Below are 24,152 nucleotides of genomic sequence, written 5' to 3'. Positions count from 1 at the left end.
ATCTGAACACTCAACACCCCAAAGCCAGATGAGCCCATAATTATCTTCTATTTATCTCATCTTTAACATGCAGATTTGTTGAGTTAATTTTGCCATGACTGATCTCCTATATTTTCTTGAAACAACAGGGGATACAAGGACTCTTTCAAAAACATTATATATATTTTTAATTTCCTGAGTGTTCTCAGACCAGTTCTCCTGCTGAGATAACTGCGTAATAGCTGCGATCGTTATGAAAAATTCTTTTAGCTCAAAACTGGTTTTTTTTAAAGTGCAGCTGAAATAAATTCAGTGGGATTTTTGGCACTCTCTCCTAATTATTCATATTTGTTAAACTGAGAAATGCCTCTCTCTGCCTGGGGTTCTGCATCTTGTCTGGAGTTACAGGACGGTTTGCCACGACCTCAGCAAACAGAGGGGCCGTCACGTCCCTCCTGCCGCACTCAGAGCTCAGTTATTGGCCTGTTTTCAAGGTGACAGCGGTTAATGACGCTGGGTATAAATAGAAGTGTGTTGTCAATAAACGCTGGCAAACAGCCTCCTGCATTCCCGAGCCTGGCTCAGCCCCGGGGAAGCATTTTTTAGAAGGTTATGGAAAAATGTGTCACGAGAAAGCGCTGATTTTGGGTGTCCCCACGGGGCAGCTCCAGGGGGGCTTTGCTGGGTGTCACAGGGACAGCATCCCCAACCCCAACAGTGCCTGGCTTGGGATGTTGTCCACAAAAATCGGGTTCTTTACCCGGTGTGCAACAAGCCAATAATTAAATACTCGAGGGAGACATTGATTATTTATCCCAGAGCTGCACAAGCCTGGCTGCCCCATGGAATTACACAAATCAAGCACACTGACGATCTAAACTTCTTTTACTATATACACATTTTAGCAAACAAAGGAATTGGTGTTCATTGGCTAAAAGTTACATAGTTCTCATGTTAATTAGTGTTCTGTTGGTTGGTTAATGATTCTCTCGCTTCTCCTGCTAATCAGTCCCCATGCCCAGCCTTGCTATTCTTTTGGGGTCAGGGGGTTTCTTGGGTCATGGTCTGTGAGTGGGTGGTCACGATCTCCCCCTGCCAGGATTACCTTTTACCCAGCTGGGGCTGATTTCAGCACAGTTGCTGAGTTTGGGTTTATTAGTTTCTTCCTTGAGAGCTCTGCCAAGATGTCCCATAAACTCCGCATTCTTTGTGACCACTCTCAGAGGTAGATCCTTCTTCCCCAAGATTGCCTAACCTCCCCCTAGCTCTGAGACAGCTGGAGCACGTGCAGCCCTAAACCTTTACAAGGCAACTCTAACGATAAGTAGTTTGGTTTTTTTCCTAACACCTGGACATCACTTGGAGGCTGTTGGCCGCTGTTTCAGGGATTAAACCTCCCTTCTTGTCGATTAGGCTGGAAAGCTAAAATAGACTGAGCATGAAAGAACAGCCTTTCTTAAGAAACATTTTTCCATATTCCACACTTTGCAGCAGGGGGGCATGGCCGGTATCGGGACGGGCCCCTCGGTCCCCGCTGTGCCCGTGGGGCAGGGAGGGTCTCCCAGGGGTCGGGGTCACCACGGGGGGTGATCCCACCCTCCTCCTTGGTGCCACCAAGGGGCACCAGGGAACACGTAGGATGTCCCGGGCGGCCTAGGGGCAGGACAGGACAGGGCAGAGCCGTGCCCTGGGCCCCCCGAGGGTCCCCCGGGTAGTCCCGGACCGGGGGTCGCCCCCCGGCCTCCGCCCCCCCCCCCTTGTGGCACCCCCCCCCGGCCCTCCCCGGGGGGGGCCCCCCCCCCCCCCCCCCCCCGGCCTGGCGTTTTGCGGCAGGACCGGCCCGTCTCGCTTTACGGCAGTGTGGCAACTCCTCCCCGCCCACCCCCGGCTGCTCTCGCTGCTTTACGGCAGAGTGTCGCGCGCCCCTGGGGCTCGGCGGCGGGTTCTCGGTGCGGGCCCGGCGGGAGCGATGGATGTGGGGGAGCTGCTCAGCTACCAGGTGAGAGCGGGGCCGACGGACCGGACCGGCCGGGGGAGGTCACGGTGCCCGGCGCAGAGGTGCCCTCGCTGCGGCGGCGGCCCCCGGCCCGGTGCCGCTCCAGCCCCGCCGCCGTGCGGGGCCTGCCCGGCCGCGCTCGGTGCGCTCGCACGGGGTCCCGTTACGGTGTCGCCAAGTCTCTGGGGGGCTCTCCCCGCCCTTTGGACCCGATTACCGGGGGCTCCCCGTGGCCGCGGCTCTGCCGGTGTCGCTTCTGACACGGACGGGCTGGAGGGTTCCCGCCGGTCGCCGGAGTGAAGCCTGAGCTCGTTCCACGTCTTCTTCTCCCTGTGTCACGACAAACCCCACTTAATTTCGTTTTTACCGAAATCTTTTTTGAAAAGTTTTCCTTATAAAAGTTCCCTTCTACTCGAAGGTTTTCCTTCTCTTGCCGCGTTGTTGTTCTTTGGTTGTTGGCCTTTGGTTGTTCTTTGTGTGCAGGTTGGTTCGCATCAGGTGCGGTGATTTATTGCCCCGGGGGAAGGTCTGGGGGGTTCCCCGTGGATCAATAAGGAGGGCATGGGTGCAGTGCCATTTTGGTGGTTTTGCTGTGATAGCGTTGGTTGTGCTTGAGTTCTCAGCCCAACTGCAGCCGTGGGGTTTGCTGGGTGAGGGAAAACACCCCTGGATCTGCCTCCTGAGTGTGGGAGTTCCGTGGGCAGCTCTGCCTCTGAGCTGGGAGCACGGGATTCCTTTATGGAGTTCCTCGCTCCCAGCCATCCTGGTTGCAGTTGGGTTTGAGAAGTTCCTCATCCTTTTTCCCAGTGGTCTCGAAGTGCTCTGGAGCTCCTCTAGATTCCTCCTTGATAATCTCCAGGACATTTCTGTGGGTTGCTCTGTCTGGAGCATCCTTCCCCTGCTGGTCTGAGATCTGCTCCACTTCTGTATCTCTCTTATTTTTTTTTTTTAATGTGATTTCTCAATATTGAATTAGAATTATCATTCCTCACATTCCTTTAATTCTTTGGCCTTCTCCAGAGGGTAGCAATGTCTGGGATGCAGGTTCAGGCACAGGGAGGTAAACCTGAAGTTTGAAATTCTTTTAACCAGGTTCTGGTTTGGAGTTTTGCATGTTTGGTTTTTCTCTCGCTCTGAGAAGGTGAAAGTCTGCAAATGTGTGAGTGCAAATGCAAATCAGACACCTCTATTTTTTAAAGACTTCTCTGAGTTATTTCTCGATTTATGTATGATGGGTTATTTTTTATATATGTGAGAGAATGTGACATAAATGTAGGAAATCATACTACTGGAGAAAATACTTGATGAAATCGTTGTTGTTATAAGAAGATACCATAGAACACGTGGTTTTAGCTAAGCAAACGTGCACTTTTAATGTAGGTGGTCTTCATCTGGAAAGTACATGATAATATAATATATGACTCCCACTCTGGAGGGGAGTGTCCCTCCAGTTTGCTTTGCTCACTTGGATGTTGCACAGCTTCCCCTTGGATGAGCTTTCAACATGGCAAGGGGATGGTTGTGAGAGCAGGGGCCGTGTTCTGTGGAGGTAAAGAAATGCTGCTTGGCTGCCGGGTGTCTAAGTTTTAGTTTCATTCTTTGCTGCTGAAATCATTCTTAGCCGTGGGGGAAAAATATTCCACAGCTTTCAAGCAGCTGCTGAAATGGTTCCTGAAGGGTTTGCCCTGGTTCTGGGCTCTCACCTGGAGGCAGGTGGTTCTTGTGTCAGCAGGTGAGATGGAGCGTTTGATTTGGCTAAATTCAGACCTCCAGGACCAGGTAAAATGGTGAGCACAGGTGAAAGGAGTGGGGGAGCAGGAGGCAGGTAAATTAGCTCTGGTTCTGAGAAAATGAGGTCCCCTCCTATGAGGACGTTTCTGGCTGAAAGACAGGGAAAAAATAGTTGGAAACAGCAGGTTTTGCTGCGTCCCATCCTGCGGGTCGGATGTCTGCCTTTGGGGAGGGTGGTGTGAGGAAGATGGCCAGGGGACGGTGGCCAGGGGATGGTGGCCAGAGGAGGGTGGCTTGGCAGCTCTCCCAGCAGCTCCTGGCCTACTCCAGCCCTGGATCTGGGAGCTTCCCTGCTCTGGGCTGAGGTGTGGGCTGGCTCAAGGTCTCCTTGTTTGTCCTCACTGCAGGGGTAGCACTGGCTGTTCGGGGGGGTGGTGTGGGCTCCTCAGCTCTCTTGATTTTAATCTCTTGCTGCAAATGAATTGGGCTTCTCAGCCTCCCTCAGCACAACCCAAAATAATTGCTTTTCTCTTACGCTGTTTTGAATTTTCTCCTCTAAATGTGTAATCTGTGCCCTTGCTTCAGCAAGAAGATGTTCTCCCTCGGTGCCAAACTTGGCGTGGAAGACTGCAGGCACTGTGCCACCAATTCAGCACCAAGTGCCTGCCAGAATGGGAAAAGGAACCTCTTGCAACAAAAAATACAATTAAACAGCACCTGGCAGTTTATACAAAGCTCAGGAACGCATAAACTTTACGTGTTGCAGCAAAACAGTTGCAGATGGTCTAAAGTGATGATTAAATATTGCTGCTGTTTTCCCAGATCCTCGGTGTTAGGTCTCCAATTCTGGAGGGTAATTAAGGGGACAAAGCCAACTCTGGGGCTATTCAGAGTCTTCTTTCGGTTGTCTTGGGAGGGAATAAGGGAGATTATTTGAGTTCTCATTAAAGGCAGATTTCATCACTGTGAGTGATCATTACAAATTGCTAATTTTTTTTAAATGGGATGTTAGTCAAATCAAATAGCAGGAGAAGCAGTAACTAATGGGGTGAGGTCTGACTTCGCCGGGCTGGGTCATCTCCCTGCTGTCTGAGTGGGTTGAGTGCAGTGTGTGGATCTCTGTGTATCCATGGAGGCACATCCTCATTTCTGCTGCTGGTACAGATAATTTACTGTCAGTTTGCAGTGCAATGGATGCATTTGATGGCAGGAGCAGCTCAGCTGAGCAGGTCACTGACTACTTACAGCGTTATGATCCCAATGACTCCTCTCCTGCTGGCAGGTTAAAACAAGGAGCTGACACCAGCTCAGCTCTGCTCCTGGGGGTACAGCCCCACGCTGCCAGACTTGTCTTGGTGCTCTCACAGGGTTACAAGTGAATCTTCAGTTTACTTCCTGATGTGTTGTCTTTGACCACCGAACTGGAGTGTCAGGGAAGATCCCTGTCCTGTGCCTTCCTAGTGGGCTCCTCGGGTGGTTTGGAGCCTCATGAGTGAGGCTGGAGGACACAGGGGTTCTCTGAAATTAATAGCCTGTATCCATGTGGGTACAGTGTGCACCTGTCATTGCATTTGCCTCCATTTGTGTGATTTTGGAGCTCTCGGGTCTCCCTGAGATTTCTGGATTTTCCTGGTACCAGTTCTTCCACTTTTTAGCACTCAGATCCTGCACCACTGAGAACTGTTGTGCTTCAGGAAGGGAAAACAAGGGAAATTGAGATTGATGGTAGCCCGGTTTATCACGAACATTGGAAACAAAATTAGGAAGTTATTGAAGATGCCTCTGGAGATTTGGGCTTGTTTTTAGGATTCCAGACTGACAGCTGGTGCGTCACTTTCGGAGCGGGCTGGGACGTGGGCACAGAAGAAGCTGCATCATTTATGAAGATTTATTTCAGATTTCATTAACAAATAATTTCTGAGCCTCACAGTAACGAGGTTACTTACAAAACAGATACCTTAGTAATATGAAACTTCAGAGTATCTCCTGAGTAATATGAAACTACCGAGACTTCTCTAAACCATTCCTGATGTTTGGCAGAGGCTGAAGCAATCAGGGGCCTGAACAACCTGTGTTCAGGTTCTGTGGGGTACTTAACCTGATATTAATGTGCAGTCACTGCTTGGAGGGAGCCCAGGGGCCCTGGCAGATCGTTGTGCTTTGATTTAGGACGTTGTTTTCCTGTCCCTCGAGGCTCTGCCTTACCTGGCCGTGCACAGACCAGGACCCGTGTCAGGTGTGTTTCTGGAGAAAGTCTGTGCCCAAAGGCTCGGCCCCAGGCAGTGACAGCTCAGGGTATGTCAAGTAACAGACAGAGCCACTACGGTGGGGGCTAAAAGAGAAAGGGAAAGATAATTCTCCCTTTCCTGATCACCAGCTTTTGTTTACTTTATCATATTTTATAAACGGCAGCTTTTTTTAAACCCTTTTATATTCATTGGGTTTTGTGTGGTGATATCAGTGTTAGATTTAAATGAAAATGGCTTCTGAATAAATCACTGTGAATGCCCTGCATTCAACAGGAACAGAATTAAGCTTAGCTCACAAAACAATTTAAAAATGCTTTTCTTGTGCATTTTTTAATGAATTCCATCTTCTTGCCAGGTTCACCTTAGCACAACTGAGTACAAACCCCCACATTTTGTTTATCAAATGATTAACTTTCTCTTTTCTACCAGAAAGGCAAAAAAACTTGCGTAGAAATGTGTGAAGCTGTGGAATTGGTTAAACAAATGTGTTTGGACACAAATGTATGTGTTTGCTGAGCGAAATGCACCAGGCTCGGTGCAGCAACGCAGGGGCTTAAATTCTTGCTGGCTGGAAAACACAAATGCAAACCCGAGATGACAATTGATGAACAGGAACTAATGCCTGCCTTAAATCAGTTGTTCATGACTGTGCATCTCTGGTGGAATGAGCAGGACCCAGGTGTTCCGCTGGGCCCCGCTTTGGCGGCTTTAATGGCGCTGGTTGGGAAGGGGAATATTCTTAGTGAGGTTTTGCATAACATCAATAAGGAGAGGCAAAGCCTTAATGCTGCTTAATAGCGTTTGCCCGGAATTCAATTACTGCCTATTGCCAGGCTGCTGGCAGCGCTAATGATCGCACAGGGTGATTGATCATAATGACTCTGTTGTGCATTGGAGACGCCTCCCCCAGCAATGCATAAATACAGAAAAAGGGGTGCAATAATTGAGGTGGAAGTAGGGTGTAAATTCTGATACTGAGGGTTACGTACTGGGAGGAAATGGGGGTGGGTTTCGTGATGGAGTTTTAATTGGGGGTTTTGTCCCTTCCCGTGGCATGACTTTGTGTCTCACAGACCCCCAACTCCCTCGGCCTCTCGCGACACCTCAGGCTCACCGGGGCTTTGGTCCTTTTTGATGTTTAGAAATCAGAGTGAGGAATGAGATTCCGACTCCCCAGGCTGGGAGCATCCAAGGCAAATCGTGTTGGGATTTTGCTGTAAATTTCAGGATTTAATGTCACTAATTGCTGAATCCGTGTGTGTGACATTAATCTGTCGAAGGTGGTTTATGATGAGTTGGGCGTTATTGAGGAGTGAGTGGAAGGACATAAGAAAGACAGGGATCAGTGGGCCTTCAAGGGCACTGAGGAAGGCATATGGATTTCTGAAGTTTGTTCCTTAGATTATATCGTTTCGAAGAGCACCTTTTTCATTGTTCTTTTCTTTATTGGGTTGCTGGTTGCTCAGACGCGTTTGAATTATTGGTTGTTGTCAATGGCACATTTGTTTCCAAATGGATCCACGTGAAATTATATTTTAATGTACCTAGAAGATAAGTAATAGGAATATGCTTTAAAAAAAAAACCCCAATCCACAAAACCCTCCAAGCAAATAAATTTTTCATCTCAAAGAATCTCCGGGTATGCTTTCACATCATGGCTGTTGAATTATGAGCTGAGTAACTGCTTTAAAAGTGCATGGAGGCACTTCAGAAGAGTTTTAAGTCAGGAATGTACCATCTCTAATGGAAATGGCAGAGAAGATATAGGGAGAAAGGAGACAGATAACAGGGCTTGAACAGGTCTGCCTGGGAGCAAGCAGCTACAGCTTTGATTTGTGCTAATCTGTTGTCTGGGAAACTTGATTCTGCATCTTCCTTAAGGTGATGAAAACATGGTAACCCTGAAAACAAGGTGATCTTGGCTAGGTGCTGTCCATTTACTTCTTAATTATAATTAACTCCTCAAGGGCTTTTAGGGGGTATTTGTATTTATTTTTTTTTTAACATCTGAAGGAGTGTTTTCTTGGGAGCAGAGCTTTCTTTGCCAGCTTGTCCTTTGTGTTGCAGTAAATCCCTGGATGAATGCTCCCTGGGCTGTGCTGCTGGAACCACAGCAGGATTCCCTTAGGAACCTGGAAGGGTTGTTGCCCTCAGCAGCCCAAAAGTTCCCAACCTGCCAGGGCACTGGAAATTCCCATCTTGATGCCCACACTTGTGCTGGACCTGGCAGGACAGTGGCACTGTCACCTCTTCCCTGTGCATCTTTCCTTGGATCAAACCTGAGTAGGATCCCAGTTAAAAGCAAGGCCTGTGTTGGTGGAAGCCTGGTGTGACTTTTGCCATTTTAGACAAAGGGTCCCACAAAACAGAAGAGCAGGGGCTGCCTGACAGGTGGTGGTTTATGAATTAGGCTGGACACATGTTAGATCTGATGGAATTGCAAAATCATCAACCAGGCAACTTGAGCAGTGATGGGAAGTAAAAATATTTTTCTTACTGTTTTCATTGTTCTTAATACACACCCTCCTTTTAAATAGTCAAAAATTAAGCTTTGTTTTGCTGTAGTCATAGAGCATGGAATACCCCCATTCCAGCTTGGTTGCCCTTCAAAAAAAAAAAAAAATGGGAGACCAAACTTAATGTACTTGCAGTTTTTGAGGGGAGAGTTTTACCTTCTACTGCAAATGCTTTCATTCCTTTCTGCCTAAATTAGAACACGGGATTAGAGTTAATGGACTTTTTCTTGTCCCTGGCAAATTACCTTTAATTTTGTCAATCACATAAAAACAGTGGAATAAAATAATAGGTTGTTCCAAGCAAACCAGGGCGGTTTGGGCACTGTTCAATCCGGTGCCAAGCCCCTGCAGAACTGCAGCCAGCAGCAATGCTCCTGTCCTGCCTACGCTGAATTGGGCTGATTCTGCTTTCACTGGCAGCAAACTTCAGGCAGAAGGATGGGGGTGAAATGGGATGCACACAGGAGTTCAGTATAACCTCATACATGTCACGGGTGAAAAATTATCTTCCCCTGCTGTCTGCTGAGCGTGTTGGTCTGCTGGCTGTGAAATGTGGGGTTGTGTCAGCTGAGTCAGCAGATTTGGGGATCTTGATGACCCCACTGAGCGGGGCCGTTCGGCCACTCCTTGTCTGTGCACTCCTTGTCCTTGCTGCCTATGAAGATGTTTTCCTGTGAATCATGTTCATAGATCAAACAAGGTAAGATGTTGACACAGCCCTTGGCAGAGACATTCATCTACTCGTGTGATGTTCCACTTCACTAAATTAATCTCCTTTCCAGTTTTCAGAGTTGTTAAGCGTCGTGTAAGCAAATGTTTTAAACAACTTGTAAGAATTTCCTCAGTATGGCTTGTGACACTGGCATTCTGGTTTGCAAGGGGTCACAAAAGACTCGTGTTCATTCATTTCTCTGACTTCAGCCCAACAGAGGGACCAAAAGACCCCGCGATGAAGAGGAAGAGGAAATCAAAGCACGTCGGAAACAAGCCAGTGCTCGAGAGCACAGTCGTCACAGGGAAGAGGAGTCTGCTGCACTGGAAGAAACTGATGACGAGAAGAAGAAACTCCTTCAGATAATTGAGAGGGATGGAGAAGAGGAAGACGAGGAAGTAAGTCCTGTGGGAAAGGAGAGGCAGTGAGAATAACCAAACTCTAAACCATGAGAGAAAAACTAAACACTAAACCACTTCTCTATGATTTCCATTGCTTACCATGTAGATTATGAGACTAATTTGATTTTCCTGTGCCTCACACAGTTTAAGGTTGTGGTTTTGCTTTCCTGCCCTGCGGTGTATTAATTAATTTCAAATTTCTCAAATATATCAGCTGAAGGTTTAAAATGGGGGCAAAAGGGAGGGGGCTTTCAAACCTCATCTCTGTTTTAGTCTGGGAATACCCAAATCACCTTCTAAAATATATTTTTAGGAAATAGTTTCTGTGTTCTAACCAGTTTCCTGACTATTGTTCTCATCAGTACCCCCAGCCATGCAGCTTCTCCCCCTCTTTGTAGCTGTGCAGCAGCAGCAAATAAACAAACATTCTTCTGTACAAGAAAGGTCTTGGGTCAGAGGAGGGGGGTAGCAGCTGTCAAGGGTAAATGATTTCAAGCCTCAGAGACAGAAATCCAATGCTGCATTGGCCTTTCTGCCAAGGGCCAAGGAAAAGATCACTTTATAAATGTGACACATGGATTGGTATAAATCTAGGAGATATTTGCTTCCTGCTGCCCGTGTCCTGTTTGATAAAAAAACAAGTGATATTCACCACTGCAGAGTCATGTAGCTTTGTAAAATATCATTGTCCTCTGTATACAGCATTGCCAGCATCCATCTCTGAGAATCCCCCTCGTTTTTTTGATGTTGAGCTATTGCCACGACAGTTGTTGCTGATAGCAGGGAAAGATAATGCAGCATTTCTGTAGTGTTTGAGCTCCGGGGAGGATGGATGGACAGAACCAAGAGTCCTCCTGACTGGCTGGAGTCTTGTGGATTCCTGCAGCGTGCCAGTCCCTTGTCTTTGTCAAGTGGAGTCCTCCCAGCCAGACATTTTAAAGACTGGAAGTCCGAGGTTTCTTTGGAACTCAAATCTCTCGTTTATTACCTTGGACTGCAGTTAATATAAGTGCCATTAAAATGTGCTTTGTCCCAGTAAATTTGATGGGAAGAAGCTAATCTGTAGGACACTGCAAGACTGAATGCAAATGAAATACAAGATACAAAGCTGATCCTAATGGAGATATTGTAGTGATACATGTTAGAGGAAGCAAAAAATCAAAGGAATAGAGGGAAGCAGTGTCAGCATGTGTGGGTTGAAATCCCATTGCAGGAAGAATGTGCTTTGGGCACTGTAGTATTGATTACCTGAAGGAGGTGGTGACATGAGTGGGATGGCAATGAGACAGGTTGGGCAAAGGAATGAAGGAAATCCAATAATAGCAGAAGGCTTGGACTGGAGTTGTTATTGTAATGGGGTTTGGAGAAGAAATGGAGGTTTTCTCTCTCAGAGCAGGTTGCTGCTTAGAGTCACTGACCAAAGAATCTTCAAAACCAGGAGCAATTCTTGATTTAATCCTGAGCAGGAGGTGGACACAAAACCTGGCTTAAGATGTGAGGGAGTCTGTTTTGGCTTTTGTTTTGAGAACTTCTCTTAAATAGTGGTTGTAACACAGTCAAACAGAAGAGAGGGAAGAGGTTACACAAGAAAATCTATATCATCAATTTTTTAATAAAAGAAGTGCATTAAAATCATAAAACAAGGAAAATAGAGGAATGATGTTTGTAGATGTCAGGGAGGCAGCTGAGATTACATTACTGCTGTACAGTAAATATCCAGTGGCAACTGAGAAACACCTTAGGAACATTTACAAAATAAAGAGAAAGTACTAGAGTAAAATATTGATTGATTTCTTTTTTTCTTTAGAAAAAGGCTTTAAAATAGCAGTGAAAGCTTATCCAAGTGAGGAAGATGTGAAAGAACATAAACTCAGGGCAGTTAAATGTAGACTTAGAAAAAGCAATAGCATGAGGGACTCCTGCAGAGAAACTCTCTGTGGGTACGGGCTGCGACCTCAAGTTTGTTCTGTTTTTTGTTCAGAGACAAAAACCTTGATGTGTTCTGGTGTTGCCAGGTAATAACAGGTGTAAAAGAGCAGCTCGAGGTCAGAGCTGGAGTAAGTCAGTGGGTAGTGATGGTGTTTGGCAGCTCCCTGCAATGAGACTCCCAGGGGTGACCGTTTGTTCCGAGGGCTCTGGGCCCGGCTGCAATCCCACCACGTCCCTGTAAATTGCTCCAGCCATCCAAAGTTCACTTTTCTGCTTTTTCCAATTTGGTCAGGAGGAACCTTTGGATGAAAGTTCAGTGAAGAAGATGATTCTTACCTTTGAGAAGAGATCTTACAAAAACCAGGAGCTGCGGATCAAGTTTCCTGACAATCCAGAGAAGTAAGATTATGCTCAGCTTTTTTCCTTTGACTCTAGGTTTCAGCCCTACATCAATTTCTGGAATATACAGACATTTGCAGTTACATAAGGCTTATGTAACAGCAGGTATTGCCATGTAGTTCTCCTAAATCGATGTTGTTAATTAAAAATGGCATTATTGAGACTCTAGTGTGTGTATATGGCCACCAGCACGAAGAGGATGATTGGCAATAATTAAAGGCTTCATCCCATTGTTTGGTGTGAAGGTGTTGTGCTTGCATATGACCCAGAGGTCTCTGTGGGGAGGAAATCATTTCATGTTACACAGAGTGCTGTGAGGAGCAGAATGGTCGGATGGGCATGGAGAGCCAGATGTGTGTGTGTGTCCTAGCGAGCCTCTTCCTCCCTTCAGGGTGTTCTGTTATTCAGGTTAGAGGGATTTCTTCCTACACTTGAGTGCCATTTTATTTTGTGCAGTTTGCTGTTCTTTCCCCTTACCCAAATTATTTTTATGGACTTCAGACTCATCCAACCCACATACTAATGTGTGGTAGCTAGGGAAGGTGCAGTGCTCTGCAGAATTTATTTTATATGCAAGGTTTTTCCATGTGTAGCTACAGCATCTCGATTTTAATTTTTTTATTAAAATTCTGCAACTGATTTACAGAATTGGAACAAATCTGCTTATTTACTCTATGTAAATTATACAGTAGAAAGGCTTATCCTGCTTCAGGATTAAGCTGTAGGATTAAACTTCAAGGGGCTGGTGTAGGACAGGGAAGATCAGATATGCCAGGACCATGTGCACCTAGGGTGGCAAGTCCTACCTGGTGTTTCCTGGAGGGTAGTGGTCTCTTCTTGCCTTTTTACTGACCATTTTTGTCTTGCCTCAGGTTCATGGAGTCGGAACTGGATTTAAATGACATCATTCAGGAGATGCACGTGATCGCGACGATGCCCGGCCTGTATCACCTGCTGGTGGAGCTGAACGCTGTGCAGTCCCTGCTCGGGCTGCTGGGACACGACAACACAGATATCCTTCAGCTCTTAAGGCAGCTCTCATGGGAGAGGCTTTCCACAGACTTTTCTGTAATCTCTCATATCCACTTTCCCAGGCTCCTGTAGGTGTTTTTTTTCTTCTTCCCACCACACTGAATTTAGGCGTTGGGGTTTTTTTTTCCTGGTGAAAGTCTTCTTTGTTCAAGTAATATTGATTTGGAATTTTTTCAGTGTTGTTATTCTCCTTTCTTGTTTTACGACCCTTTCATCTAGTTTTGAGTGGCTGTGTGAATGTGAACAGATGAGCAGCAGAGGAGAAGTGAAGGCCTGGGCTTAGCAGTGATAACCTCAGACTGTGCAAACCTTGTCTGGAGTAGCCCCAGTGAAAATGAAACCCATTTAGCCCTTTCTGATGAGAGCAGAGCTGTCAGGCTGGCAGCTGTTTGTCATGGACTAGCTCACCACATGCTACACCTCAGTTTGTAAATGTAATAGACTCTTCACAGGCTCATACCTTTAGTTTGGTGTGCACAGAGCTCGAGGCTGCAGGTGGCCCCTCTAGTTAAGTACATATCCAGAGACATTTCCATGATCAGTGAGTTCTGGTGTCACTGAACCTGATCCCTGTGTGCACCTGGTTCTTGTACCTCTGAAGATCTGAGGACACCTCAGAGACAGTTTCCTGTCTGTACTGTTGAAGATATTGGTAGTTTTAATCAAAAAAGTGTCATTTTTTGAGTATCCTGGTGCCTCAATCCTTAACTGTCAGCTGATAACTAGAACTATGCCTGGCTCACCACTGTGCAGAGCCAGCCTGCATTGCTGGTAAAATATTCTACAGCAGATTAAGCTGAAAAATTGTAGCATGACTTGGGAGATCACGTGTCTATGTCCTGACAAACATTAGTGACTGGAGGGAGCAGTGAAGACCTGTGGAAAGGGCATTGGATGTCGACTTGGGTCTCCATCAGGCTTTTCTTTTTCCCTTTTTATTGATCCATGGCCTTAGGAAAGTAATTTATTCTTTACTTCTTTATGTGTAAAGCAGAAGATAACACCAGCTTTCCTGAGGTGTTTTGTAATATACTATGTGAAAAGGCCTGTTAGTGCTGAATGTTGTGGTCTGATGCACAGATCTTGTTTTTCTTTTTTAGCATTTTTCCTTACAGCACTATCTGTTGAGAATTCATAATTCACTCTTTCTAAGTGGGTGCAGTGATCAGAAGCTAAAACCAAAACATAAATATTTTATCGCTTGCCAGTTTATATTAGAGAGCACTGCTTATGTGTTTGGATGTTTTGACGTGCATTTGTTGGAACCTTGATGTGGTGAGTGTTGGTCCCTGTAAAGCAGCAAACCCCACAGCTTCCCTTATCCAAGATCTGTAAGGAAATGGCTCTCCAGTAATTGTTAGCAATTGATGTTTTACTGGGGGAAGCTCCTCCCATGCAAAACCAGTTTCATGGCTACTGTAGTTTCATTACTTGTTTTTTACCAGACACCACAGACTTTTTGTGTACTATGCACTACTATACTGAAATACTGAATTTCTCAGTCACGTGGAAAAAATGAACTGTGGGAATATTGACTGGGATAGCAGAGCTGTTTTGCTGTTGAAGTGCACAGGAGTACAGCTTGCTTTGTCCTGTCAGCCATGAAAAGCTGTGTCCTGGGGTCACTGCTGCTGTCAAAAACTTGTCAGGGTTTCCACTGTGAACTTGTTTTTATTTGGTTTGCAACTTTCCTGTCAGTGAGTTTATGGGTAGGAATTTGGCCTGAGAATTGCAATTTTGGGAAAAGTATATTTCTTGTTATAAAATTGCTGAAGTGTTTGGAGATCCATTGGAAGCAGGTCAGAGGCTGTAATTGTGCTTCTGCTGCTTATGTAGAGAGTAGAAGCACTATTAAAGTGAAGCATCTAGATATAAAACCGAATGGATACAGCTCAAGTTTTCTAATGATGTTTTGTTGACACAAGTGGGAAAATATTTTTGAAAGGAGTTCTTCAAGGAGAGAGCTAAACAAATGGCTCTTCAGATGCCATTTAAATGTGGTGTCTTGAGGGACTAATGCAAGGAGACAAAAGCAATGTCCAGGGGGAGCAAATAATCTGCTGAATGATTCATGCAGTTTTGCACAAAACATGTGAATGAAAGATGATCACCAACAAGATTTTATTAATGGAAGACGGGAAAACTTCAAGCGAGGCTTTGCTTTTCTGTCTCCTAAATTTTATAGGGCAGCTGATACTCTCCCTGCAAGCCTCAACAGAAGCTCCCCAGACAGGAATACCCTGCAAGACAAACCCTGCTGCTGAAATTCTTTGCTGTGCATTGGCAGAAGAACCTGGTACTGCTGTCTTTGTAGCACCCAGGAGGCAGCAGAAATCTTCAACTGCTTCTTCCCTGAGCCTTCTCTTCCATGAGTCAATCAAACCCTGGTCCCTCAATCTGTCCCCATCCACTATGTACTGGGCCCCTCTGACCACCTTGGTGGTCCTCCTCTCTCCCAAGTCCAGTGTACCAAGGTCCCTCTTTTATTGTGAAAGCCCAAAACTGAACAAAATATTCTGCAAGTTGCCCCTTGAGTGCCAAGGAGCAGGCAAGAATTCCTTCTGTTGACCTGCTGGTTTGGCTCTTGCTGCTGCAGTGCAGTCTGTGATTAGCCTTCGTCACTGCAGTGTCACATGGCTGAGGTGACACGGTGGTGACTCGCCTGCAGCTTGTCCAGCAGAAGGTCCAGGCTCTCTCCTGCAGAGCTCACCTCTCCACCAGCCCCACTGAACCTCACTGAGAAGAGACGGATGAAAATACTTTTCCTGTTGCTGCTTGTGTGTCTGAGCAAATGCACAAATAGGAGACTTGGGAGCTGGTTTGTCAGCCTGGGCACTTGAGAGAGATCCATCACAGAGTGGTTATTTAGGACATGCAGAAAACCACATCTCCTGTTCTGCCCCTGGGACGTGGGCAGGATTGATCAGCGCGTCTGAGAGAATAAGGAAGTGGGTCTAATGAGCTGGAATACGTCTCGTCGTCCGCGGGAGCTGTGTGCAGGCAGGGGGGCTGTGTGTTGTGCAGCCTGGAGTTAATGAGTGAAAATTGGGCTGGCAGAAGCTCTGCTGTTCCTGCGAGGGCTGTGGTTCGAGGAGCACGCTGCCCTAATTGGGCCGGGCAGAGGGGGGTGATGGCTCCTGCTGCCTGCGGTGCCCTCGTTAGGTGTGTGTGTGTATCAGGTTAGCAGGGCTATCACTGAGAGCAGAATACCCAAATCACATTATTATAACTCATTTCTCTTTGCTTGTGTTCAATCTTGACAATGCAAGATGGTGCCTCGTTATACTAACTCCAGCATGTTTGATTTGAGAGAGGAAAAAAGTAACTACCGCGAAGAAACATTGAAATTGCCTGATACAGTAAGCACAGAATCACATTTGTTTTCATAATTCCTAATTGTTAGGATTCCGTAATTTTGGTGCTTATGGGGAGGGTCTGCTGCAGTAGTCTCTGTGGTTTTGTGTCTGATATCCTGTGCCTTACTGCTGTAGGATTGTAATGCATTGTATTGCCTCACTGCTAATGTATTGCCAGTTGTTTTGGGTCATGTCACGAACACACTGGCCTAAGAGCCATCTGCTTTTGATATTAAATGTGTCTGCCTCCCTGTTGGTTATCCTTAACACCCAACACATGTTTCCATAGCTGTGGTGGACTTGCTGCAAGAACTGACTGATATAGATACTCTCCATGAGAGTGAAGAAGGAGCTGAAGTCCTCATAGATGCTCTCGTAAGTAGGAAACTTCAGATCGTTTCAGTGCCTCAAAGTCTGCCTCTCACAGCCCAGCAGTGAGCACTGACCCACCCTGCATTCTGCAGCTGTGGGTGTCTGTGCTACCAACATCATGATGGAGGTACCCAGGATAATATTTGTGATAATATTTGTGACTTGGGCAGTGTCCTGTTGAAAATAGGAGCTTTGTTTGCATTTTCCTTCCTTCTTGCGGAAAAGGGTGACCTGTGTTCACCCATGGAAAACTGAAGTTTGTGGCAGGGACTGTTACCTAAAGGACAGTGATGCCACTATGATCCTTTGGTCTAACCCCTTGCACAGGAGACTGATTGTTTTCTACCCAATAACTCTTGATTCAAACCCAAAACTCTGTGCTTGAAGTGGAACATCTGTTGTTACAGCGTGGATGGGATTTTTCTTAGCAAGAAGTAAAAACTTAAAACTTTTCATGTAGCAGAGCTAATGCACTTTAAGGGTGGAGGAGATTTTAGACATAAGCATACTTTTTGATGTGGAGATTGAACCACCCCAGAAAATTACCTATGTGCAGTAGGAGATGCATTGGTTGATACTGAGTCCTCCCTGCACTGTTAACTTGCCGAGTGCCTCTTGGCCTCTACAGGGGTGGATTTCTCCTCTTTCTGGTGTTTGTGCTGGATGTCTCCTGCTCCCCAGCTGTGGGAGGTGGACAAAGAACCAGGCAGAAGCCCTCCAGACAAGCGATGCCCAGCCAAACCTGAGATTTACAGTTCTGTCTTACCTTGGGGCAGCTTCTGCTGACGAATTGCTGCGTTTGTGGGTCGCTGTGGCTGTATCTGGTTCTGTAACTATTGTGTTGAAATTGGAAGACAGGGAATTACAGGTTTTCTTTTGTTTACTTTGTTTGGCTACTCTCTTTTCTCCTACAATCCTTCTTGCCCAGTCACTATAATGTTACCTTCCAAGGTTAATGACAGTGCCCGGAGCCTGGTTCCTCCAGCTGGCCTCTGGGCTGTTGTTAATTACTCTGCCTTGGTGGGGAGATTGCTGGGTGAATGAAATGGGAGAGAGGAACTGCTAGAGAAGACATTTTCAATAAAATGTGCAGAGAGGTAGTAAATCAAGTGAAGTTCTTTCTCTGTTTTCCTTGTCACCAGCCTACTGATAATAGCCAAGTTTTAGAGTTTTCACTGTCCTCTTTGAAAGAAACAGGTCAGGACTATCTTGGGAGAAATGTTTAGATATCTGCTTTTTAGATTAATTTTTTTTTTTCAAAGCAAGTGGGTGTTGCAGGGTATCAGTGAAGATTGTTGCACTGTATTCCACAGCAGCCCATACTTGTTTTTTGCCCCATGTTCACAGGGCCCAAAGCTGGTTAACAGTGTTTGCATTGGAAATGCAAGCCCATATCCACAACAGAAAGTTCATGATTCAAGCTGGACTCTGTCCAATTGAAGCTTTAAAGGTGTATTTGTGGCTCTGTGATCTGGGGACTCCTCGTTGCCCTGGGGCTGTCTGGCTTTCCTTAGCTTGCTGAAGTCCACTTGGTGCAGTCATCTCGAGGGGATTTGAATGCAGGACTTCAACTGGTGATTGTTCAGCTTTTGGTTTGGATCTGAGGGTGTGAGCATTGTCCTGTCAGTTTTTTGTACCTGTTAGGGTGGAAGGTACAAGAGCAATGTAGGCAGACAGCAGTGACCAGCTGAGAGTGGAGCTGCTCCCAGAGCTGACAGTTCTCCTGTCAGCAGTGGTTTATGCACCTCGTGCTTGAGAATTCTGAGGGATTATAAATCAATCGGGCTGGTTCAGGAGATAAGACTGTGACAAGGTGCAAGTTTATGTCCTGATGTTTTTCTGTTAAATCTGAAACACAGAAGGTGTTTAATTAATTAGGACAAACATAGTGACAGATTTACTTGATGATTCCCTTGCTTCCTCTGAGATTTTCCAGCAGGGTTGTTCAAGTCTTCTGATCATGTCTGGCAGGGTGTTTCAGTAGGGCTTTCTGATTTTTATTATTTATTAACCCCTCCCACTGTTCTGGCTCCTTCATCTTCCTTTTTTCATCCTCGTTTCTTATCTTTTTGTGTTTCCTGTGACCCTGGGGATTTAGGTGGAGGGCCAGGTCGTGGCCTTGTTGGTCCAGAATTTAGAGCGCCTGGATGAAAGTGTGAAAGAGGAAGCTGATGGTGTCCACAACACCCTCGGTAAGTGGCTGCTGCACAGCCCCTTACTTCTTTCTGTAATAAAAGGGGTAGGTTATCCCTCTCGTTCCTTTCTCCCCTCCTCCTTTCCCCTTGGACTGCCAGTGTTGCAGTACAGGACCTGGTGCAACTTTTGTTCAAGCCCAGCTTGGACTCACTGGTCCCTGGAGCCAGAGTTTGTCCCTTGGCTGCATGAAAGGTGCCTCTTCCCAACCTGGTTTTGTTGGGAAGTGCAGATACACGGATGAAACAGCACTGCACCAGGAATCACAGAACTGTTTAGGTTGGAAAAGCCTTCTAGGATCACAGAGTCCAACTGTTACCCCAGCACTGCCAAGGCCACCACTAAACCATGTCCCCAAGTGCCACATCACACAGCTTTTAAATCCCTCCAGGAAGGCATTCTGCTGCCCCTGTGTTTACTATGTACATATCTGTGAGCTATATTTTGTTTCTGTCTTAGCAATATATTTAACTTTCAGGTAGTAAAACATTTGCATTTCATGGAAGGACATCATTGCCTCTCTGCTCCCTGATCTTTGCACAGCAAAGAACCTTTGTTTGCAGGGTGTTGTTGGCAGTCAGACCATCATCCACTCCTTGCACTCATTCAGGATTCTAATCTCCCTGGACTGGAAGAATGAGAGGGACTAGAAACATGAGGTTTGGAATTTTTGGTGGGGAAAAATGTCTTTTTTCTGTGTTATTCTTCTCAGGAATTGTGGAGAACATGGCAGAGTTCCGACCAGAGATGTGCACGGAGGCTGCACAGCAGGGCCTCATGCAGTGGCTGCTCAAGAGGCTGAAGGTGAGCTGGTTTCCCACCTTCCTTCTGCAGACCAGTTAGCACAAACTGAAATCATCACTTGAAATAAGCTAGTTTTGCTTGCATGTGTGTTGTAAAAAAACAAGGTAAGGACAAAAAGTTATATTTCAGGGTTTGTGTCCTCAGCAGTTTTAGTTTAAACAGACACACTTCTGTCTTGTCTTTATAAACATCTTGCAGTGGAAGTTGTTTCTCTTCTGTTTTCATATGATTCCTGTATGGTGGATTTCCAGTCCATGGCTGAGACCTGTAGAAATATAAAAGCTGACCAGTGAGCAGGGACACTAATATTAACCATTTAATAGCCTTTGCTTCCCGTGTTTCTCACCCTTATGTGAGTTTTAAGTGCTGCCTTGTGTTTAACTGCTGCTGGGGGCAGCTTCTGCTTTGAACTCATCTAATTGCCTTTTGAATTAAAACCTACTTTTCATACTCTGCATCCTGTGGCAATGAGTTACACAGTTTAACTCTGTCTTGTGTGAAAAGATGCCTAAACAATCCCTGGAAAATGCTGTAGGAAAGGAATGGATAGTTCAGCTCTCGCACAGAGCTAGTGAGGGAAATTTAACAAACAGATTGTGGCTGTTCCCTAACTCTGTCAGTAAGGCATTAGCACTTCCATGCTTAAATGTCTGCATGGCTAGAAAGCCTCTGAATCCCAGAAATGCTCCATCAGCTGTGTAAGTGCAGGTACCCTTCTGTGCACCTCACATCCTTGTTAGCAGAAGTAACCTGTAATTTTGCACTACAGGTAGTAATGTAATGATGTTCTTTTCCTTTAAAAAAAAAAAAAGTGTAGTTAATTTTAGTCCAGGCAGATGGGTACTGCTACCTGCCTTGGAATTACCCTGGCAGACTGAGAAACTTGGGCAAGCAAAATAATCCCAACTAGGATTCCCCTGCTTGGTACCACAGAACATGAACACTCGAGCATTCCAAGCTTGTGCAGGGCGTGTCTGTCCTTTGCCCTGGCTGTGTTATCCCTGGGTTTGGGATGTGGGATCAGGCAGGGCTTTCTCTTGCCTGCATGCTGTTGTGGGGAGCTAATGAACCCCTCTCCAGGCACTTAGCTCTTGGCAGTGCTTGGTCTCAGATCTCTTGCCCTGACAGATGTGATTGGGATTAACCCAGGATCTTGGCAGCTGGGCAGAGCATTGTGGAATGTCTGTGGGATGATTTTTAAGATCGGGGTTCTGTCTGGATGGCAGTGAGGACATCTGGCACACAGCACAGAGCATGAATTGCTGTTTTCTGACAACATTTCAGGTCACATAATTGTATTGTGACAGTCAGAGGTGCCTCGGAAAGCTCAAGTGGAGAGCTCATAACTCGCTTCTCCAAACACAAGTGGGGTTTGGTGATGTTGGATGCAGACTTGGGAGATCAGTGTTGTTTCCCAGCACTTGTAGGGCAGCAGTTGGTCACCCCATGACAGAAGCTGGCAGAACTCTATAGCACTGAGCACCTTCCCCTCTCCTCCACGGGCTGCTTGGAGGTGCTGGTTGCTGTAAATACTGTCCTCTGCAGAGCAGTTTGGAGTAATTTAGAATGAAAAGCTTTATTAAAAGTCAGTACCTTGTGGCATTTGGGGTCTTCCTGCTTTCCATGTTTCTGTGTCTTGTGCACTGTACCCTGTTCTGTGGCAACAGGGTGGAATGATTGTCCCTGCAGTCCTGCACAGGCAGGACTGTCCATCGTGCTGCGGGGAGTTGTGTGTTTGGGGAAAAAAATGGGTGACAAATTATATGTTTTAAGCCTAGTATTTCTGCTTTTTCCCCTCCTGAACAGTGGAATAGAAATAGCTGTTAACTGATGATTTTTTAACTCGTTTTATTTTATGAATCCCCTCAGTAAACAAGTTTGGGTTATTATCCCATCGGTTAATGTTCAGTCTGTTTCTGTAGATGAAGCAGCTTTGGCAGCATGCAGAAACATGGGATACAGTTCAGAATCCACTTCAAGGATTTTTTTTTTTTTGTTCAAATTGAGCATTTTGATTTCATTATGATTTTTTTTTTTTTAGCATATTTGAGTATGGAGGGAATGTCTGAAATGGAAGTTATGTGACTGTGCAGGCGAAACCCATCTCATGTTCTGACTGTGACACTGATCCTTGAACAAAACCCTGGCAGTTTCTGTTTAGTGTTACTGTGATGTATGTTCTGAAATTCCGGTTTTGCTGACAGGTGCAGACTTTCAGAACAGGGATGAGCCTCATGCACCCATGTAACATTGTGGAAAATATATCACAGGAAAGATATTACGTGTTGCAAACAACTGCAGACTGTTCTCAGTGGTTTCGAGCCAAGTTGGCCAAACCTACTGCTGTAGGGAAGCAGGAAGGGTCACAGTGGAGTTTCTACACGTGTACACGAGCTCACACCTGCCCCCCATCACCCTTGAATCAGAGAGAATTATTACTCTTTTGTCACTGAGGCAAAATGCAGAGTTACTGCTGTTGTGTTTTGCTTTAAGTGTTGCTCATATGTTCGGTGGTTTGATTAATGTGTTCTTCAAATCAGTGAGGCATGGAGAGCTGTGCCCTGATGGGTCTCTTGTTCCTTCCTCCACAGGCTAAGATGCCTTTTGACGCCAACAAGCTGTACTGCAGTGAGGTGCTGGCAATCCTGCTCCAGAATAATGATGGTGAGCCATGCCTGCGGTGTTGCTGTCTGTGAGGGCAGGATCCAGGCTTCTCCCAGATCACAGCAGCCCTTTTCTGCCTCCAGCTCTCCTCTGCTGGCTCTTTCTCCCCTATGTGCTCCCTCGCCTCCACCCTCTCTTTTTCTGCAGCTTTTGTGCTCTGTCAAGCCGTATTGATTTTGTTTGCTGATGTATCAGTGTTAGATGGCTGTAAAATCTGACAGTTAGCTTCATTTTTCTCTCTCTTTTCCCCCTCCCCCCCCACCTTTGTCTAGACAACAGAGAATTGCTTGGGGAGCTGGATGGGATCGATGTGCTGCTTCAGCAGTTATCTGTGAGTAATTCCCACACACCCTCTCTGCCACAGGGAGACTGGTGGGCTGGGTGGGAGGGATGGAAGGGATCCAGGGTGCAGTGCTGTCCTGGCAGTGCTTCATATGTAGTGTGGCACAGTCCCTGAATACCTTCTGTGCAGTGTATCATCCACGGTCAGTGCGGTTAGTCCCTGTTTGAAAGATGTTAACATTGAGGTACACAGAAGTTAAATTTTTGTGTTATGGTTTCATGGCAAGTTGGAGATAGGCAGGGTTGGAATTTGGCCTTCTCCAGCATTCCTCACTCCAAGCACGGGGCTGCACTGTGCCCATGTTTGAGTGAGCTGAAGATATCTGTTCATAGCTCACCTGTATTTCTTCAGGTAGTGCTGCCTGCAGCACCCTCAGGTGTGAGTTCTGCCCAGGAGTTCTCTGGTATTGAACTTATCCCCATACTTGCCTGTGAATTTGCCCTTCCCCTTGCAGGCCCCGTATAGAGTCCTTTAAATCCTCCACCAGGCTACTGCAGGTTTGTGGGTGCACAGTCAGGGCAGCAAAAGGCAGCAGTTACAGAGGGGATACAACCATGACCTGTGTGATTGCTGGCTGACACCTGCCAACCTTGTGGTGCAAACTGTGTGTGTTCTGCAACAGCACAGCCCAATGTTTTGGGGTAACTTTGCTTTCTTTGTCATGCAGGTGTTTAAACGACACAACCCGAGTACAGCAGAGGAACAGGAAATGATGGAGAACCTGTTTGACTCCCTGTGCTCCTGCCTAATGCTCAGCTCCAACCGTGATCGCTTCCTGAAGGGTGAAGGTCTGCAGCTGATGAACCTGATGCTCAGGTACCCCAATAATGTTGTGATTTTCTTCCTGCTTTTGATGTACCAACACATGTTCTAGTTAGATATTTGTGGTTTTCTGTTTGTAAAATTTCTGTGTTAGAATATTTGTCTGTTTTCTCTTTTTTTTTTTTTTTCCCAGCAAGTAAACTAGACCTTCTCAGACATGGAATCTCCACTTTTTGTCTTTAGCTTTGTTTCCTAAGAACTGGGGGTGCCACAGTGGCTGCTGGAAAGTAGCAGTGCAGATCTTTCATCTGGATGTCTACCACAGAGAATGCTGTAGGTCAGGCCACTAATCCTCTAAGGATTTAAAAGACCCCTAAGAGGGCAGGAGAGAACCTTGGGATGTCTCTAGGGAAAACATTTTTCCTTTTGTTCCCCAGTTCAGGCTCCACTGTGTTGTATAGGCTCTGAGCTGCTGAATTTTTGCAGATGCTGACACAGGAATTGCTATAGTGAGTGGGGAATAAGTTTGCATTTCTTGTGCCGTGGTTTGTCACACCCTGAACCTCTGGGGCTTCTCTACTCCCTCTTCACTTTTACTTACTGGCCTGGCACCGACTTGTGTCTGCTGGGCTGTCTGGCTCCCCAGACCTGCAGGAGGGCACAGTGGGCTCTGTCTGGCTGTGCCTGGAGTGCCAGGCTGCGTGCTGGCGGGTT

At 46.2% G+C, this 24,152-nt stretch overlaps 1 protein-coding gene across 1 annotated transcript in view; it reads left to right on the top strand.

Moving 5' to 3' along the window:
• Nucleotides 1-1,868: 1,868 nt before the first annotated feature.
• Nucleotides 1,869-24,152, top strand: part of CTNNBL1 (catenin beta like 1) — a 48,198-nt gene continuing 25,914 nt past the window's right edge. The window contains exons 1-10 of the mRNA XM_027645960.1: nucleotides 1,869-1,978; nucleotides 9,393-9,581; nucleotides 11,806-11,912; nucleotides 12,785-12,924; nucleotides 16,578-16,675; nucleotides 18,771-18,864; nucleotides 19,578-19,669; nucleotides 22,261-22,333; nucleotides 22,606-22,664; nucleotides 23,344-23,492. Of these exons, the coding sequence (XP_027501761.1) occupies nucleotides 1,949-1,978; nucleotides 9,393-9,581; nucleotides 11,806-11,912; nucleotides 12,785-12,924; nucleotides 16,578-16,675; nucleotides 18,771-18,864; nucleotides 19,578-19,669; nucleotides 22,261-22,333; nucleotides 22,606-22,664; nucleotides 23,344-23,492 (1,031 nt within the window). The 5' untranslated portion in view covers nucleotides 1,869-1,948. The remainder of the gene's footprint in view (nucleotides 1,979-9,392; nucleotides 9,582-11,805; nucleotides 11,913-12,784; nucleotides 12,925-16,577; nucleotides 16,676-18,770; nucleotides 18,865-19,577; nucleotides 19,670-22,260; nucleotides 22,334-22,605; nucleotides 22,665-23,343; nucleotides 23,493-24,152) is intronic.

Source organism: Corapipo altera, unplaced genomic scaffold (genome assembly GCF_003945725.1).
Source record: "Corapipo altera isolate COAL_440 unplaced genomic scaffold, ASM394572v1 64, whole genome shotgun sequence".
Lineage (NCBI taxonomy): Eukaryota > Metazoa > Chordata > Aves > Passeriformes > Pipridae > Corapipo > Corapipo altera.
Note: the sequence above shows the minus strand (reverse complement) of the source record. Positions and strands in the feature narration are given on the sequence as shown.